Source organism: Pristiophorus japonicus, chromosome 16, assembly GCF_044704955.1.
Source record: "Pristiophorus japonicus isolate sPriJap1 chromosome 16, sPriJap1.hap1, whole genome shotgun sequence".
Lineage (NCBI taxonomy): Eukaryota > Metazoa > Chordata > Chondrichthyes > Pristiophoridae > Pristiophorus > Pristiophorus japonicus.
The window spans coordinates 51,050,747-51,068,721 of record NC_091992.1 but is presented as its reverse complement, the minus strand read 5'-3'; the positions used below and the strand labels follow the sequence as shown (position 1 = coordinate 51,068,721).

At 46.3% G+C, this 17,975-nt stretch overlaps 1 protein-coding gene across 1 annotated transcript in view; it reads right to left on the bottom strand.

Moving 5' to 3' along the window:
- LOC139226488 (E3 ubiquitin-protein ligase TRIM50-like) overlaps positions 1-10,012 on the bottom strand; it is a 49,653-nt gene extending 39,641 nt beyond the window's left edge. Inside the window, exon 1 of the mRNA XM_070857291.1 lies at positions 9,608-10,012. Within this exon, the coding sequence (XP_070713392.1) occupies positions 9,608-10,012 (405 nt within the window). The remainder of the gene's footprint in view (positions 1-9,607) is intronic.
- Positions 10,013-17,975: the final 7,963 nt, after the last annotated feature.

The window sequence follows — 17,975 nt, the reverse complement described above, 5'->3', positions numbered from 1 at the left end:
TTTTACTTGTTATTTTCCACATTGGAAACACCTCAACCCACTTCGAATGGCTATCAATTACAATGAACAATTGTTGTCCTTCTAACTCAGCAAAATCAATATGTAGCCTTTGCCACACCCTGCGAGGCCATTTCAATGGCTGTAATGGCACTGGTGGTGGTTGCTTGCTTACCGATTGACATGTCGTACACTGACTCACGATGTACTCTATATCTTCATCAAGACCTGGCCACCATAAATAACTGCGTGCAAAACTCTTGGTCAAGCACATTCGCAGATGCTGGTCATGGTGGTCTCCTAATAATTTGGACCTGAATTTATTTGGTATAACCATTCTTGCATCCCACATGATACAATCTTTATCAACTGATAATTCCTTCCTACGAATGAAGAATGGATGTGTATCTTTGTCTGTTACCTGGTTTGGCCATCCATTTGCAATATACTCATATACCTTTGACATCACTGGGTCATGTTTGGTTGCTCTACCAATCTCTTCAGCTGTGACTGGTAGTTCATCAATGTATGAAAAATAAAACACTTCTTCCCTATCGGGTGTAACTTGTGATGGGGAAGGCAATCTAGACATTGCATCAGCATTACTGTGATCAGCTGATCATCTGTATTCAATATCATATGTATATGCTGACTGATATGTCCTTACTATACAGTATAAATGCACACGAGGCCCATACTTGAGAGAAGGTCACTCTGTGACCAATTACCTCTATTAGCCAGCACTGAAGCGATGAAGGTGGATGGAGTTTCCCCTTTTCTACCTGAAAGTCCAGGTTAGGAGTGTCTCCCACAAGTTCACCACCTAGTGGTCAATGTTCTCATGGTGTATAACTTAGGTCAGTTTATACATGGGTTACAATGACAGTGGAATACATGACATCACCTCTCTCCCAAAGTCTTATTGGGATCACAGGTTAAGTCTCTCTGATGGTTTACGCTCCCTTGTAGAGCGCCTGAGTTGGGGCTCCAGTTGTTGGGTGCTGGCCTGAGTGTCTGCTGTTTGCGGTGCCTCAGGCCTGTCCGGACTGCCCACAGTGACTGGGCTCTCCTCCACTTGGTTCTGGTGTTCGGTCACCTGTGGTGGAGTGAACTCTACATCGTGTTCTTCCTCTGCTTCTTCTATGGGGTTGCTGAACCCCCTTTTTGTTTGATCCACGTGTTTGCGGCAGATTTGTCCATTGGTAAGTTTAATGACCAGAATCGTATTCCCCTCTTTGGCAATCACAGTGCCTGCGAGCCATTTGGGCCCTGCAGCATAGTTGAGGACAAAGACAGGGTCATTGACATCAATACATCGTGCCCTCGCATTCCCATCATGGTAGTCACATTGTGGCTGGCGCCTGCTCTCAACAATTTCTTTCATGGTGGGGTGTATAAGGGATAACCTGGTTTTGAGCGTCCTTTTCAATAGCAGCTCTGCGGGTGGAACCCCCGTGAGAGAGTGTGGTCGGGATCTATTGGCCAACAGGAGGCATGATAAGCAGCTTTGTAGGGAATCCCCTTGGATTCTGAGCATCCCTTGTTTGATTATCTGCACTGCTCGTTCCGCCTGGCCGTTTGAGGCCGGCTTGAACGATGCGGTTCTGACATGGTTAATTCCATTGCCTGCCATGAAGTCCTGGAATTCAATGCTGGTAAAACACGGGCCATTGTCGCTGACCAAGACGTCCAGTAGACCGTGGGCAGCGAACGTTGCCCATAGGCTTTCTAACGTGGCAAAGGATGTGCTTGAATTAAGAATGTCACACTCGATCCATTTGGAGTAGGCGTCTACTACAACCAAAAACATTTTTCCCATGAAAGGACCTGCGTAGTCCACATGGATGCATGACCATGGCTTGGCAGGCCAGAACCAGGGGCTTAGGGGGGCTTCCCTGGGCGCATTGCCCAGCTGGGCACACGTGTTGCACCTGCGAACACAAAGTTCCAGGTCTGCATCTATCCCTGGCCACCAAACGTGTGACCTGGCAATTGCCTTCATCATGACAAAGCCCGGGTGCTCATTGTGGAGTTCTCTGATGAACGCCTCTCTGCCCATCTGGGGCATGACTACTCAGTTTCCCCATAGTAGGCAATCGGCCCGAATTGAGAGTTCATCCTTACGCCTGTGAAATGGTTTAAGTTCCTCAGGGCATGCCCCGTATGTGGCTGCCCAGTCTCCATTCAGGACACATTTCTTGACTAAAGACAGTAGCGGGTCACTATTTGTCCAGGCTTTGATCTGACGGGCTGTCACGGGTGAGCCTTCGCTTTCGAAAGCTTCAACAGCCATGACCATCTCAGCAGCCTGCTCAGTTGCCCCATCAGTGATGGCAAGTGGGAGCCTGCTGAGTGCATCGGCGCAGTTTTCAGTGCCCGGTCTGTGCCGAATTATGTAGTCATAGTCGGCTAATGTGAGTACCCACCTCTGTATGCGGGCCAATGCATTTGCATTTATGGCCTTGTTGTCGGCCAAAAGGGTTTGTGATCTGTCTCCAGCTCAAATTTCCTGCCAAACAGATACTGGTGCATTTTTTTTACTGCATATACACATGCAAGCGCTTCCTTTTCTACCATCCTGTAGCCCCTTTCTGCCTGGGACAGACTTCTGGAGGCATAAGCTACTGGCTGTAACTGACCCTTGGCATTAACATGCTGCAACACACACCCGACCTCATAGGACGACGCATCGCACGTTAAAACAAGTTTCTTACATGGGTCATATAGCGTTAACAGATTGTTGGAGCATAACAAATTGCGTGCTCTATCAAAAGCCCTTTCCTGGCTGTCCCCCAGACCCATTCGCGACCTTTGCGTAGGAGCACGTGTAGCGGCTCTAACAGCGTGCTCAATTTGGGAAGAAAGTTATCAAAATACTTCAGGAGCCCCAGGAACGAATGCAGCTCCATCGTGTTAGGGGTCTGGGTGCTCTCTGGATAGCTTCCGTTTTGGACGCAGTAGGTCTGATCCCGTCTGCTGCTACCCTCATCCCTAGGAATTCTACCTCTGGAGCTAGGAAGATGCACTTCGCCTTTTTCAGTCGCAGCCCTAGCCGGTCCAGTCTGCATAACCTCCTCCAGGTTGTGGAGGTGTTCTTCAGTATTGCAACCCGTGATGAGGATGTTGTCTTGAAAAACCACCGTCCTTGGAATCAACTTGAGGAGGCTTTCCATATTTCGTTGAAAGATCACGGCAGACGAGCGAATCCTGAACGGACATCTGTTATACTCAAACAACCCCTTGTGTGTCGTGATGGTGGTCAGCTTCTTCGACTCACTCGCCAGCTCCTGGGTCATGTAAGCTGAGGTCAGGTCCAACTTTGAAAAAAGTTTGCCACCGGATAGCGTCGCAAAGAGGTCCTCCGCTCTCGGTAGCGGGTACTGGTCTTGGAATGACACCCGATTGATGGTGGCCTTGTAATCACCACATATCCTGACCGACCCATCCGCCTTGAGCACCGGCACAATCGGGCTCGCCTGAATTCGACTGGCGAGATGATGCCTTCCCTCAGCAGGCGGTCCAATTCGCCTTCTATCTTTTCCCGCATCACGTACAGCACCGCTTTGGCCTTGTAGTGTACTGGCCTGGCGTCTGGGTTTTTGTGAATCACTACCTTGGTCCCCATGAAGATGCCAATGCCTTGAAGCCTTGGATCGGACTGCCCGTTTCGCAGAACACCTTCGGATACTTCTTGATAACCTCATCCGTTGATGAAAATCTCATTTCCACACAGAAAATCTTACTCCAATCCAGCTTCAGTGAGCTCAACCAATTTCTTCCTAGTAAGGCAGACCTGTCTCCTTTCACTACTATTAGAGGCAAGTTCTGAAATTGATCTTTATATTTCACCGGTACGGTGATATGACCTACCACAGGAATTTTCTCTCCCTAGTAGCCTCAGTTGGAAATCACGCAATTTGTCGAGGTACAGCGACTCTGGTACTACACTCACGGATGCACCAATGTCAATTTCCATTGGTATCTTGAATCCCGCAACATCTATGTGGATTTTGATGCTTCCCAAATCGTTGTCCGTCAACCTCGTGCTCCTGATGACGTGTAACTCTAACATCTCCTCGTCTTGTTGTTCTTCCATGCTATGTAGTCTCTTGGGATTTCTACTCATAGCTTTGAATGCTGGACTCATAGCTTTGAAAGCTGGTTTACCCTTCAATTGGCATGCCTTCACAAGATGCCCAGACTTCCTGCAGCACGACTTCGACCCTCTGTTAGAATTTCCAATTTCTGAGACTTTGGGCCCCCACCATCTTTTACTTTGAACCTGCAGGTGATTTACCTTAGTTGACTGACTGTAATTATTATTTAATTCTTGGGAATATTGTTCGGCCATGCCCATCGACCTCGCTGTCTGACAAGCAATCTCAAAAGTCAAGTCAATAACTTCCTTCTGATCGCATCATTTCTCACCCCACAAACAAAACAATCCCATAATGCTCGGTTTTGAAAGTTTCCAAAATTACAGTGCATCGATAGCTTTTTTAATGCTACGATGTAATCACTGATACTTTCATCGGCCTTTGGATTCCGAATCCCGAAACGAGAGCTTTCAGCAATTTCTAATGGTTTGGGATTATAGTGCTGCTCCAGCTTCGTTAAAATCTCTAAGTGTTGTGTCCTTTGGTTCGTCAGGCACAAGCAGATTTACAAGGATTTCATACAATGCCGGACCCACCTCCGATAAGAAGATCGCTTTCTTACGTTCGAACACAGCCCGGTTCTGGACTGCATTGTCTGGAACTTCGATTACTTGCAGTGAAATGCATTTCTAGCCGATCCACATACGCTTTAAAACGTTCCCGGTCGTGTCTATATTCCCCCACATGTCCGATTACACCTGCCATTTTAATCTCTAGCTGTTCACACCGTGTGCTGTATTTTACCTTGGATTTTTGTAGCTTTTTCCAAAGACAGAAATTTCCAAAATCTCTTTGTCGGCTGGCTGAATCCTTCCCCAACAGAATTTAAGCTTTAAATCATCCAAAAAATCCCATCCACATCGTCAAGTGTGATATATTTACAGAGCACAAGCACACGCAGCTTCCAACATGGCAGGCAGCTCTCTCAGAAGCCTCTGGAATCTGCCTGATTCTGTTTATTATTAACTATGCAGTTTCAGTACACAATACATCCACATCCACAGGTGGAGCTACAAACATTGCAAGCTTACAGACCTTACAAGGCTGAAGGAGATTACAGAGATAGGGAGGGCCGAGGCCATGGAAGGATTTGAAAACCACGATGAGAATTTTGAAATCGAGACGTTGCTTAATCGGTAGCCAATGTAGGCCAGCAAGCACAGGGGTGATGGGTGAGAGGAACTTGATGCGAGTTAAGAACAGAAGAACATAAGAAATAGGAGCAGGAATATGCCTGCTCTGACATTTAATGAGATCATGGCTGATCTGATCATGGACTCAGCTCCACTTCCCTGCCCGCTCCCCGTAACCCTTGACTCCCTTATCGCTCAGAAATCTGTCTATCTCTGCCTTAAATATATTCAATGACCCAGCCTCCACAGCTCTCTGGGGCAGAGATTCCACAGATTTACAACCCTCTGAAAGAAGAAATTCCTCCTCATCTCAGTTTTAAATGGGCGGCCCCTTATTCTGAGACTATGCCACCTAGTTTTAGTTTCCCCTATGAGTGGAAATATCCTCTCTGCGTCCACTTTGTCGAGCCCCCTCATTATCTTATATGTTTCGATAAGATCATTTCTCATTTTTCTGAACTCCAATGAGTATAGGCCCAACCTATCTTCATGTCAACCTCCTTATCTCCAGAATCAACCTCTGAACAGCCTCCAATACATATATATCCTTCCTTAAATACGGAGACCAAAACTGTACGCAGTACTCCAGATGTGGCCTCACCAATACCCTGTACAGTTGTAGCAGGACGTTTCTGCTTTTATACTCTATCCCCCTTTCAACAAAGGCTAACATTCCATTTGTCTTCCTGATTACTTGCTGTATCTGCATACTAACTTTTTGTGTTTCATACACAAGGACCCCCAGGTCCCTCTGTACTGCAGCACTTTGCAATTTTTCTCCATTTAAATTATAATTTGCTTTTCTATTATTTCTGTCAAAGTGGATAACCTCACATTTTCCCACATTATACCCCATCTGCCAAATTTTTGCCCACTCACTTAGCCTGTCTATATCCCTTTGCAGATTTCTTATGTCCTCCTCACAATTTGCTCTCCCACCCGTCTTTGCATCATCAGCAAACTTGGCTACATTACACTCGGTCCCTTCATCCAAGTCATTAATATGGATTGTAAATATTTGAGGCCTCAGCACTGATCCCTGCGGCACCCCACAAGTCACTGTTTGCCAACCGGAAAATTACCCATTTATCCCAACTCTCTGTTTTCTGTTCGTTAGTCAATCCTCTATCTATGCTAATATATTACCCCCAACCCCGTGAACTTTTATCTTGTGTAGTAACCTTTTATCGAATGCCTTCTGGAAATCCAAATACACCACATCCCCTGGTTTCCCCTTATCCACCCTGCTCGTTACATCTTCAAAGACCTGCAGCAAATTTGTCAAACCTGATTTCCCTTTCATAAAACCATATTGACTTTGCTTGATTGAATTATGCTTTTCCAAATGTCCTATTGCTGCTTTCCTTAATAATGGACTCTGGCATTTTCCCAACGACAGATGTTAGGCTAACTGGTCTATAGTTTCCTGCTTTATGTCTGCCGCCTTTTTATAAATAGGGGTATTACATTTGCAGTTTTCCAATCCGCTGGGACCTCCTCAGAATCCAGGGAATTTTGGTAGATTACAACCAATGCATCCACTATCTCTACAGCCACTTCTTTTAAGACCCTAGGCTGCAAGCCATCAGGGCCAGGGGACTTGTCCGTCTTTCGTCCCATTATTTTACCAAGTACTACTTCTTGAGTGATAGTGATTGTATTAAGTTCCTCCCTCCCTATAGCCCTTTGATTATCCCCTATTGGGATGTCTTCTATCGTGAAGACCGATACAAAATATTTATTCAATGTCTTTGCCCTTTCCCTGTTCCCCATTATTAATTCCCCAGTCTCATTCTCTAAGGGACCAACATTTAATTTAGCCACTCTTTTCCTTTTTATGTACGTGTAGAAACTCTTATTATCTGTTTTTATACTTCATGCCAGTTTGCTTTCATAATCTATCTTCCCTATCTTTATTATTTTTGGCGTCGTTCTTTGCTGGCTTTTAAAGGCTTCCTAATCCTCTAGTCTCACGAGTCTTGGCCACTTTGTACGCCCTTGTTTTCAATTTGATACCATTCCTTATTTCCTTAGTTAGCCACGGATGGTTATCCCTTCTCTTACAGTCTTTCCTTCTCATTGAGATATATTTTTGTTGCGAGTTCTGAAATATCTCCTTAAATGTCTGCCACTGCTTATCAACTGTCCCACACTTTAATCTATTTTCCCAGTCCACTTTAGCCAACTCTGCCTTCATACCTTTGTAGTCTCCTTTGTTTAAGCTTAGGACACTGGTTTGAGATCCAACTTTCTCACCCTCCAACTGAATTTTAAATTCAACCATACTATGATCACTCATTCCTAGAGGATTCTTTACTAGGAGATCGTTTATTAATCCTGTCTCATTACACAGTACCAGATCTAAGATAGCCTGCTCCCTGGTTGGTTCCACAAAGTACTGTTCAAGGAAACTATCCCAGATACACTCTATGAACTCTTCCTCAACGCTATTGCTTAGTCCAATCAATATGAAGGTTAAATTCGCCCATGATTATTGCTGTTCCTTTTGTACACGCCTCTATTATTTCTTGATTTATACTCCGTCTAACAGTGTAGCTACTGTTAGGGGGCCTATAGATTACACCCACCAGTGACTTCTCCCCTTATTATTCCTTATCTCCACTCAAACTAATTCAACATCTTGAATCTGCATCTATGCTAATATCGTTTCTCACTAATGCACTGATCTCATCCTTTATTAACAGAGCTACCCCAACTCTTTTTCCTTTCTGTCTGTCATTCCGAATTATCAAATACACCTGAATATTTAGTTCCCAGCCTTGGCCATCTTGCAACCACATCTCTGCAATGGCTATCAGATCATACCCATTTGTATCTATTTGTGCTGTCAACTCATCTATTTTGTTATGAATGCTGTATGCATTCAGATAAATAGCTTAAAAAATTTGTTTTTTTACCATTTTTTCCTGCTTTGACCCCACTTTCTGATACACTTTTATGTTTATGCATTCTGTCCTTTCCTGTCACTCTCTGGTTTTCATTTCCCCCAGTGCTACCCTGCTCTATTGCCTCTCGTTCTTCTTTGATTTTTTAAATTTCTGCTCACCTGAACCCTCCCCACTAATTAGGACACAGGCAATCGAGTTGTGGATCACCTCTAGTTTACGTAGGGTAGAATGTGGGAGGCCAGCCAGGAAGGCGTTGGAATAGTCAAGTCTAGAGGTAACAAAGGCATGGATGAGGGCTTCATCAGCGAATGAGCTGAGGCAAAGGCGGAGATAGGCGACATTATGGAGATGGAAATAGGTGGTCTTAGTTAAGCTGCGGATGTGTGGTCGAAAGCTCAATTCAGGGTCAAATATGACAGCAAGGTTACGAATAGTCTGTTTCAGCCTCAGACAAAAGTTGGTGAGAGAGATGGAGTCAGTGGCTAGGATACGGAGTTTGTGGCAGGGACCGAAAACACTGGTTTCGGTCTTCCCAATATTTACTTGGAGAAAATTTCTGCTCATTGAGAACTAGATGTTGGACAAGCAGTCTGACACTTTAGAGACCGTGGAGAGGTCGAGAGAAGTGGTAGTGAGGTAGAGCTGGGTGTCATCAACGTACATGTGGAAACTGATGCTGTGTTTTCGGATGATGTCGCCAAGGAGCAACTTGTAGATGAGAAATAGGAGGGGGCCAAGGATAGATTCTTCTGGGATACCAGAGGTAATGATGCAGGGGCGGGAAGAAAAGCCGTCGCAGGTGATTCTCTGGCTATGATTAGATAGATAAGAATGGAACCAGGCGATGATAGAGAGGCATTGGCAAGGATAGAGTAGTCAACCATGTCAAAGGCACGGTTCAGACCTAATCGTCTTTCCCCAACCTCTGTTGTTTTGGCTCCTCTTGATTTTTCCCCCCACTGTGAACTGTGCTGTTTTTTTATATACTGATTCTTTTTACCTTTACCCTTAAGCTGTAGTGGCTGGTGTGCAACGGCCACCCCTTGTTAAAATAATCCTTGCCCAGGCATCTTCCACTCTTTAGTATGTAGTTCGGGACCTAGAATGTCAGGTCCCTCATTGAAACACCTGTGAACTCATCTATTTTTGGTGTGGAAGCAGGTCATCCTCGATGCGAGAGACTGCCTAATACTATACTATACCCTTAAGCTGACACCAAACTCTTTCAGCCTCACCATAAGTCGTTGATTTTTGTGAGGGAAAATAATTTCTGCATCTCACTTTACTTACTTCAGAGGGTTTTCAGCCTGTTGCACTATTTCTCTCTAAATGTCAACAAGGAGATCATGAGAAGTCTGCTGTTTGTCAGGGTTAATATGTAGGCAGTGAATACACTGATAATAAGCATTACCTTCATCCTCTCGTACACGCTGGAGAGTGGGGTTATTTTATGCTGCTTGTGTTGCCCGATGATGCCACAGAGTCCACAGATGATCTGCTGGTCCTGCTCGCAGTACAAGCTCAGTGGGTTGTGGTGGTCCCTGCAGTTTTCCTGCTCGCCGCTCGACCCACTCATTACCGTCAGGGTGTCAATGACCCGAGCCAGTGAGACATTGGGGGGCGAACTGCTACAGTCCACCGCCTTCCGACACACAGGGCATGTGAAGCAGCTGGCCAGGTTTCCCGAGAGAGAGAGGACGCAGTCCTTGCAGTAGCTGTGACCACATTGCAGCATCAAGGGCTGCTTGAAGACCTCCAGGCAAATAGGGCACAAGAGTTGATCCTCCAAGCACTGAAAATTCTGTTTCGCTGCCATGTTTTAAACTTCAAATGTGATCATTCCTCTCCTGCCAGAGGGTTGACCAGGCTGAAGCTCTTATCTTTGTTTCTAGCAGTTTCAACAGGGCGGAGGGAGGTACCGTTGAGTACTGTAATCATATGATCGTGTTTTTATTAAGTCTGAGTGATGGCATTATATTTACAGTAGATTTCATTAGAATTAAGTCAGTATTTGTCATTTCACTGTGTGCCTTTGAAATGTCAAACTCGCTTTAGTTTTGTTATTTTTTTCCCCTCTACTTTTCTCTCTATTCTAACCTTCCTCTCTGAAACATGATTGCAGGTAGTGGGTGGTATCGGTTATGAATTTCGGGTCTATATTAGATATTATCTTGGGTTTAGCATTACTCCTAAAAATGGACAATGCATCCCCTACGTCCTGTAACTTTCCTTTACTACCCAACACCTACTTAAATTATATTGTTAGGTTCTGTGGGTCACACTAAGACCCCTTGCTATGTATCAAGCCCCACTCCAGAGACTCGAGTACATTAATCAAGGCTGGCACTCCAGCGCATTACTGAGGGAGTGCTGCAATGTTGGAGGTACCGTTTTTTGGATGACACTTTAAACCGAGGGCCTGTCTGCCCTCACAGAAGGGCATAAAAGATCCCACGGCACTATTCAAAGAAAAGCAGGGAAGTTCTCCTGGTGTCCTTGCCAACACTTAGCCCTCAACCAATACCTATCCCTTAAAAAACACCTAAAACAGATCGAGTTATTTATTTCGTGGCTGTTTGTGGGAGCTTGCTGTGCACAAGTTGGCTGCTGCGTTTCCCACATTACAACAGTGACTACACTCCAAAAGTACTTCATTGGCTGTAAAGCGCTTTGAGACATCAGGTGGTCGTGAAAGGCGCTATATAAATGCAAGTCTTTCTTTTTGTTCTTGCTGTGTGCAAATTAGTTAACGAATTTCCTACATTAACAACAGTGACTTCACTTTAAATGTACTTCTTTGGCTGTAAAGCATTTTGCGATGTACTGAGGTTGTGAAGCGCACTATATAAGTCAAGTTCTTCATTTAATGGACGCTGAATTCACTCACATAGCCACCATGTGCATTTTCTTATCTTTGGACGGTGGACTGATAAACTCTGTAGTGAGACGAGGTTAATATAGAAACATAGAAAATAGTGCAGGAGTAGGCCATTCGGCCCTTCGAGCCTGAACCACCATTCAATAAGATCATGGCTGATCATTCACCTCAGTACCCCTTTCCTGCTTTCTCTCCATACCCCTTGATCCCCTTAGCCGTAAGAGCCATATCTAACTCCCTCTTGAATATCTCCAATGAACTGGCATCAACAACTCTCTGCGGCAGGGAATTCCATAGGTTAACAACTCTCTGAGTGAAGAAGTTTCTCCTCATCTCGGTCCTAAATGGCTTACCCCTTATCCTTAGATTGTGTCCTCTGGTTCTGAACTTCCCCAACATCGGGAACATTCTTCCTGCATCTAACCTGTCCAGTCCCGTCAGAATTTTATATGTTTCTATGAGATCCCCTCTCATCCTTCTAAACTCCAGTGAATAAAGGCCCAGTCGATCCAGTCTCTCCTCATATGTCAGTCCAGCCATCCCTGGAATCAGTCTGGTGAACCTTTGCTGCACTCCCTCAATAGCAAGAACATCCTTCCTCAGATTAGGAGACCAAAACTGAACACAATTTTCCAGGTGAGGCCTCACCAAGGCCCTGTACAACTGCAGTAAGACCTCCCTGCTCCTATACTCAAAACCCCTAGCTATGAAAGCCAACATACCATTTGCCTTCTTCACCGCCTGCTGTACCTGCATGCCAACTTTCAATGACTGATGTACCATGACACCCAGGTCTCATTGCAGCTCCTTTTCCTAATCTGCCGCCATTCAGATAATATTCTACCTTTGTGTTTTTGCCCCCAAAGTGGATAACCTCACATTTATCCACATTATACTGAATCTGCCATGTATTTGCCCACTCACCTAACCTGTCCAAGTCACTCTGCAGCCTCACAGCGTCCTTCTCACAGCTCACATCTCCACCCAGATTAGTGTCATCTGCAAACTTGGAGATATTACACTCAATTTCTTCATCCAAATCATTAATGTATATTGTAAATAGCTGGGTTCCCAGCACTGAGCCCTGCGGCACCCCACTAGTCGCTGCCTGCCATTCTGAAAAGGACCCGTTTATCCCGACCCTCTGCTTCCTGTCTGCCAACCAGTTCTCTATCCATGTCAGTACATTACCCCCAATACCATGCGCTTTAATTTTGCACACCATTCTCTTGTGTGGAACCTTGTCAAAAGCCTTTTGTGCCTTAACTGTGAAGCAAGGAACTAGTTTATTTATGTATATGAATAAACAGAATACAGTTTTCAATGACTTTGACTCCATGGTAATGTTTTGTCACACAAGAACTTGGCAAATATTTTTAGGGATCCAGTTATATGAACAAATGGAAAAGGACCAACTAGTCCATTCAGCCTGCTCCATCAAGATGTTGTGCAACCTACATACACCTCGGCCCATCCCTCGGTCATTACATTTCCTGGGAAAGACAAAAACCTTGTCAATTTTGGAAAGAGCTCTGGAAAATTCCTTTCCGAGAAAGAGAAGGCAGGCAGGAAAAAGAGAGGAAAGGGGAAAAAGAAGGGAAGAGAGGGGAGGGACACAGGGAGAAGAGAAAGGGAGACAGAGTTGGAAGAGAAGGGGAATGGAGAGGAGATAGGAATATGGAGCGACGAGGCTTGGCAGAGTTAGGAGTTCGCAACATTTTCCTGGACGCCCTTGAAACACTCTCAACAGGAGGGGGTGGGAGGGGAATGGGGGTCTCGCCTCTCCCTGTCTCTGTAATCTCCTCCAGCGCTACAATCCTCCGAGATCTCTGCACTCCTCCAATTCTGGCCTCTTGCGCATCCCCAATTTTCACTGCTCCCTCATTGACTACTATGCCTTCAGCTGCCTAAGCCCTAAGCGCTGGAATTCCCTCTCTCAACCTCTCCTCATTTAAGATGCTCCTTAAAGCCTTTGACCAAGCATTCCAATATCTCCTTATGTGGCTCGGTGTCAAACTTTGGTTGATAATGCTCCTGTGAAGTGTCTTGGGACGTTTTACTACATTTAGGCAAATGCAAATTGTTGTTGAGACTTTTACAATGGTTTTTGATATGGAATGTTATAGGCCACAGCATCAAAATAGATCATTACATAATTATTCTTTCAGTAGTGCAGCAGTTAAGATGCACCCTTCTTTAATACCTGACCAGAGATTCATATGTCCAAGTCAGCTGTCTGTTTCATAAAACATTCTAGGATGGGAAGGAACCACCTCGGAAGTTTAGCAGCACAGAGGGAGCCAAAACATACAGTAAAATAGGAAGTTGAATCTCTGGGACAATACACAAAATAAAGCATAAGTGAAGTGCCCCTATGACTAACACTTTTTCTCCAGCATGAACATCCGAAGGCTTTACTGTTGCACTGTACTTGCCATCTTTTTTTTAAACTTGACCAGTCTCATGTATTTTTATCACTTCAATGTTATCTCATCAGGTATTATCATCAGTAGCTCCAGTTCCGGAGCAAAATAATTAAAAAATAATTGAACAAAACCTGCCCAGTTCCTTAAATAGATCCCGTCACTTCATGCTGTGCCGTGACTGGCAAACAATGTTTTCATGTGATTGGTGGGGACAGCACCGCTGGGACGTGCACTTTACCAAGTTTCTTTTTTAAGATTTAGAACATAAGAAATAGGAGCAGGAATAGGCCATTTGGCTCTTCAAGCCTGCTCCGCCATTCAATAAGATCATGGCTGATCTGATCATGGACTCAGCTCCATTTCCCTGCCCGCTCCCCATAACCCTTTACTCCCTGATCGCCCAAAAATCTGTCTATCTTCGCTATTGTGTATGGAGAAAGAGTCAGACTGAACACTGTGAGCTCAAAGTAAAGTGTGACCTTAGTCTTTTATTGCAGGTCTCCAGAGTGCCTCTCCAACCTGTGAAGACTCCGGGGGATGAGCCCTCTGGTGGCTGTACAGAATAAATACAAGTCCACATATATAACAACATTGCCCCCCCAAAGTCAATAGTGTAACTATTTACAATGTGAGTCAATCTGGGGCCCTTCTTGCCCTGGTTGATCGTCTCGGTGTGAAAGCTGGTGTTGTTGAATCATTTGTTGGGCCCTCGCTGGACTGCTGTGCAGCTGGCCTTGCTGGGCTGCCTGGTGTGTTGTGCCCTGCAGGGTTGCTGTGGATGATGGGTTCTGCTTCGTGGTCAACCGTGGTGTCGGTTGCCACTGGTGTGTATGTTGGGGGATCAAAAAAGGTGGGGTCCAAGGTGGGTTGCTCAGGATAGTCCGTGAATCTGAGTTTGATTTGGTCCAAGTGTTTCCGGTGAATGAATCCATTTGAAAGTTTGACCCGAAACACCCTGCTCCCCTCTTTGGCCATGACAGTGCCGGGAAGCCACTTGGGAACTTGTCCAAAATTTAATACGAATACAGGATCATTGACTTCAATCTCGCGTGACACATTTGCGCTATCATGGTATGCACTTTGTTGAAGCCACCTGCTCTCTACCTGTTCATGTAGATCAGGGTGAACTAACGAGAGCCTTGTCTTAAGTGCTCTTTTCATGAGCAGTTCAACAGGTTAGGATCCCAGTGAGTGAGTGGGGTCTCGGTGCAGTAGCTAAGCAGGACTTGGGATAGGCGAGTCTGCAGTGAGCCTTCAGTTACCCTCTTCAAGCCTTGCTTGATGGTTTGCACTGCTCTCTCTGCCTGACCATTGGATGCTGGTTTAAACGGGGCAGATGTGACATGTTTGATCCCGTTACGGTCATGAATTCTTTGAACTCAGCACTGATAAAACATGGCCTGTTGTCGCTCACCAGAACATCGGGTAAGCCGTGAGTGGCAAACATGGCCCGCAGGCTTTCAGTAGTGGCAGCGGACGTGCTAATCGACATTATCTCATATTCAACCCACTTGGAGTACGCGTCTACAACCACAAGGAACGTTTTACCCAAGAACAGGCCTGCATAGTCGACGTGCACCCTAGACCACGGTTTGGAGGGCCAAGACCATAAACTTAGTGGCGCTTGCGAGCATGTATTACATCTGTGAATGCAGGACTCTAAGTCCGCATCGATACCGGGCCACCACACGTGGGATCTGGCTATCGCTTTCATCATTACGATGCCTGGGTGGGTACTGTGGAGGTCATTGATGAAGGTGTCTCAGCCCTTCTTGGGGACCACTACTCGATTGCCAAAAAGAAGGCAGTCTGCCTGTATAGACATTTCATCTTTGCGCCACTGGAACGGCTTTATTTCTTCCTGCATTTCCACTGGGACACTGGACCAGCTCCCGTGAAGCACACAGCTTTTGACTAGAGATAATAAGGGGTCCTGGCTTGTCCAGGTTTTGATCTGCCGGGCAGTGACGGGTGATTGCTCACTCTCAAATGCTTCCATAACCATGGCTAGATCTGCGGGCTGCGCCATTTCCACCTCCGTGATGGGCAATGGCAGCCTACTGAGAGCATCGGCGCAGTTTTCTGTGCCTGGCCTGTGGTGGATGGCGTAATTGTATGCGGACAACGTGAGCGCCCATCTCTGGATGCGGGCCGATGCCTTGGTATTTGTCATGTATGTAACCACAATGTAACACCACTGTATTACTGTATACACTCAACCTAAATGCACATCTTGACCACAAGGGGTGATCTTGTGGGAGACACTCCTTACCTGATCAAAAGGGAGGTCCCACTCAGGGTCACTGTCTTTGGAGTCCTGTGAATAAAGAGTTCAGGTCACAGAGTGACCTTGTCCCCAGAAGGTGCCTCGTGTGGTTTCATGCTGTAGAGTAAGGACTTTACATTGGTGAAGAGAAATGGGAATTCACGACCCACGAGAATGGCCACCGGTAGCACAGAGGAACGGTACTGTGTTGGGGAAGACTGGGACGATTTTGTCGAGAGGCTTCAGCAAAGCTTCATTACAAAAGATTGGCTGGGGGATGCAGCGGCCGACAAGCGAAGGGCTCATCTCTTAACCAGCTGCGGAACAAAGACTTACGCGCTCATGAAGGACTTACTAGCAGCTGAAAAGCCGGCGGACAAAACCTTTGAAAAACTTCGCAAATTGATCAGGGAGCACCTCAAACCGGCGAGTAGCATACATATGGCTCGACACAGATTCTACACCCACCGACGTCATACCGGACTTCGTAGCGGATCTCCGGCGTTTGGCCAGCCTCTAAGTTCACAGACGCCTGCAGGGGGGAGATGCTAAGGGATTTCTTTAGCGAGGGCATCGGTCATGCGGGAATTTTCCGCAAATTAATTGAGACCAATGATTTGACCTTGGAAGTGGCGGCGTTGATGGCTCAAACTTTCATGGCGGGGAAGAGACGAAAATAATATACACACGCAATTCTGCCTCTAACGCGGTGCTGGATCAGGAAGTCAACATCATTAATGCGACTCAGAACCCCGCAGGCAGGCAGGCAGGGGCAGTCCGAAGCAATAGACCCCAGAGCAGGACTTCAACAGAGACAATAGCAGGCTGAACGGACCTTCACGCCATCACAGTGGACAATGCGGCCCGGGATGGGGCCATTGACACCCACTAATAGGATACTTAAGAGCAGTCAAAGGGACAGTCAGCATGGAATGCCTGGCCATAGCCCTTTTGTTCCCAACAATGGAAACTTTAACTCATGCTGGAGGTGTGGGGGAAAACACTCAGCTAGATCTTGCAGATTTCAACAGTTTGTCTGCAGGAACTGCAATCTCAGTGGCCACTTAGCTCGAATGTGCAGGAAGCCTGCAACCAGACTAAAATATGAGGCGGATGGACCAGAAGAGGGTTCTTTGAGGCAGAATGACCATTGGGGCAAATCGATGGACGCCAAGGTGCAGCGGGTCCATGTGGCAAATATTCACAGTTCATACACCAAAACGCCACCAATGATGATGAGGGTTTTATTAAATGGTATCCCTGTACGCATGGAGCTGGACACTGGGGCCAGCCAGTCACTCATGGGCATTCAGCAATTCGAGAAGCTATGGCCACTTAAGGCCAGTAGACCCAAATTAGCACGTGTTGACACACAATTACAGACTTACACAAAAGAAATCATTCCGGTGCTAGGCAGTGCAATGTTGGCTGTCACACACAATGGGTTAGTGAATCAGCTACCGCTTTGGATTGTCCCGGGCAATGATCCCGCACTGTTGGGGAGGAGCTGGTTAGCCGAGATGAACTGGAAATGGGGAGAGGTTCACCTGTGGAGCGAAGTTCATGCTCACAAGTCCTACAACAATTCGATTCACTATTCCAACCTGGCGTCGGGACTTTCAAAGGCACTAAAGTAGTGATACACATCACCCCGGACGCCAGGCCAGTGCACCACAAAGCCAGAGCGCTGCCGTATGTGATGCGGGAAAAGATCGAGAGAGAAGTGGACCGGCTGTTGAGAGAGGCCATCATCTCGCCTGTCGAATTCAGCGACTGGGCGAGCCCCATCGTTCCCGTACTAAAAGCAGATGGTTCTGTCAGGATCTGTGGCGACAACAAGGCCACCATCAATCGGGTGTCCCTACAAGATCAATACCCGCTCCCAAGAGCGGAGGACCTTTTCGCCACGCTGGCAGGCGGCAAGCTGTTCACCAAGTTGGACCTCACTTCAGCCTTTCTGACCCAGGAACTGGCCGACGAATCTAAACTACTGACCACCATCATCACGCACAAGGGACTGTTTGTTTATAACAGGTGCCCGTTTGGCATTCAATCAGCGGCCGCGATTTTTCAATGGAACATGGAAAGCCTGCTTAAATCCATTCCTGGAACGATCGTATTCCAGGACGACATCCTCATCACAGGTCGAGACACCGAGGATCACCTCCATAACCTGGAGGAGGTGCTACGCCGACTGGTACCAGGTAGG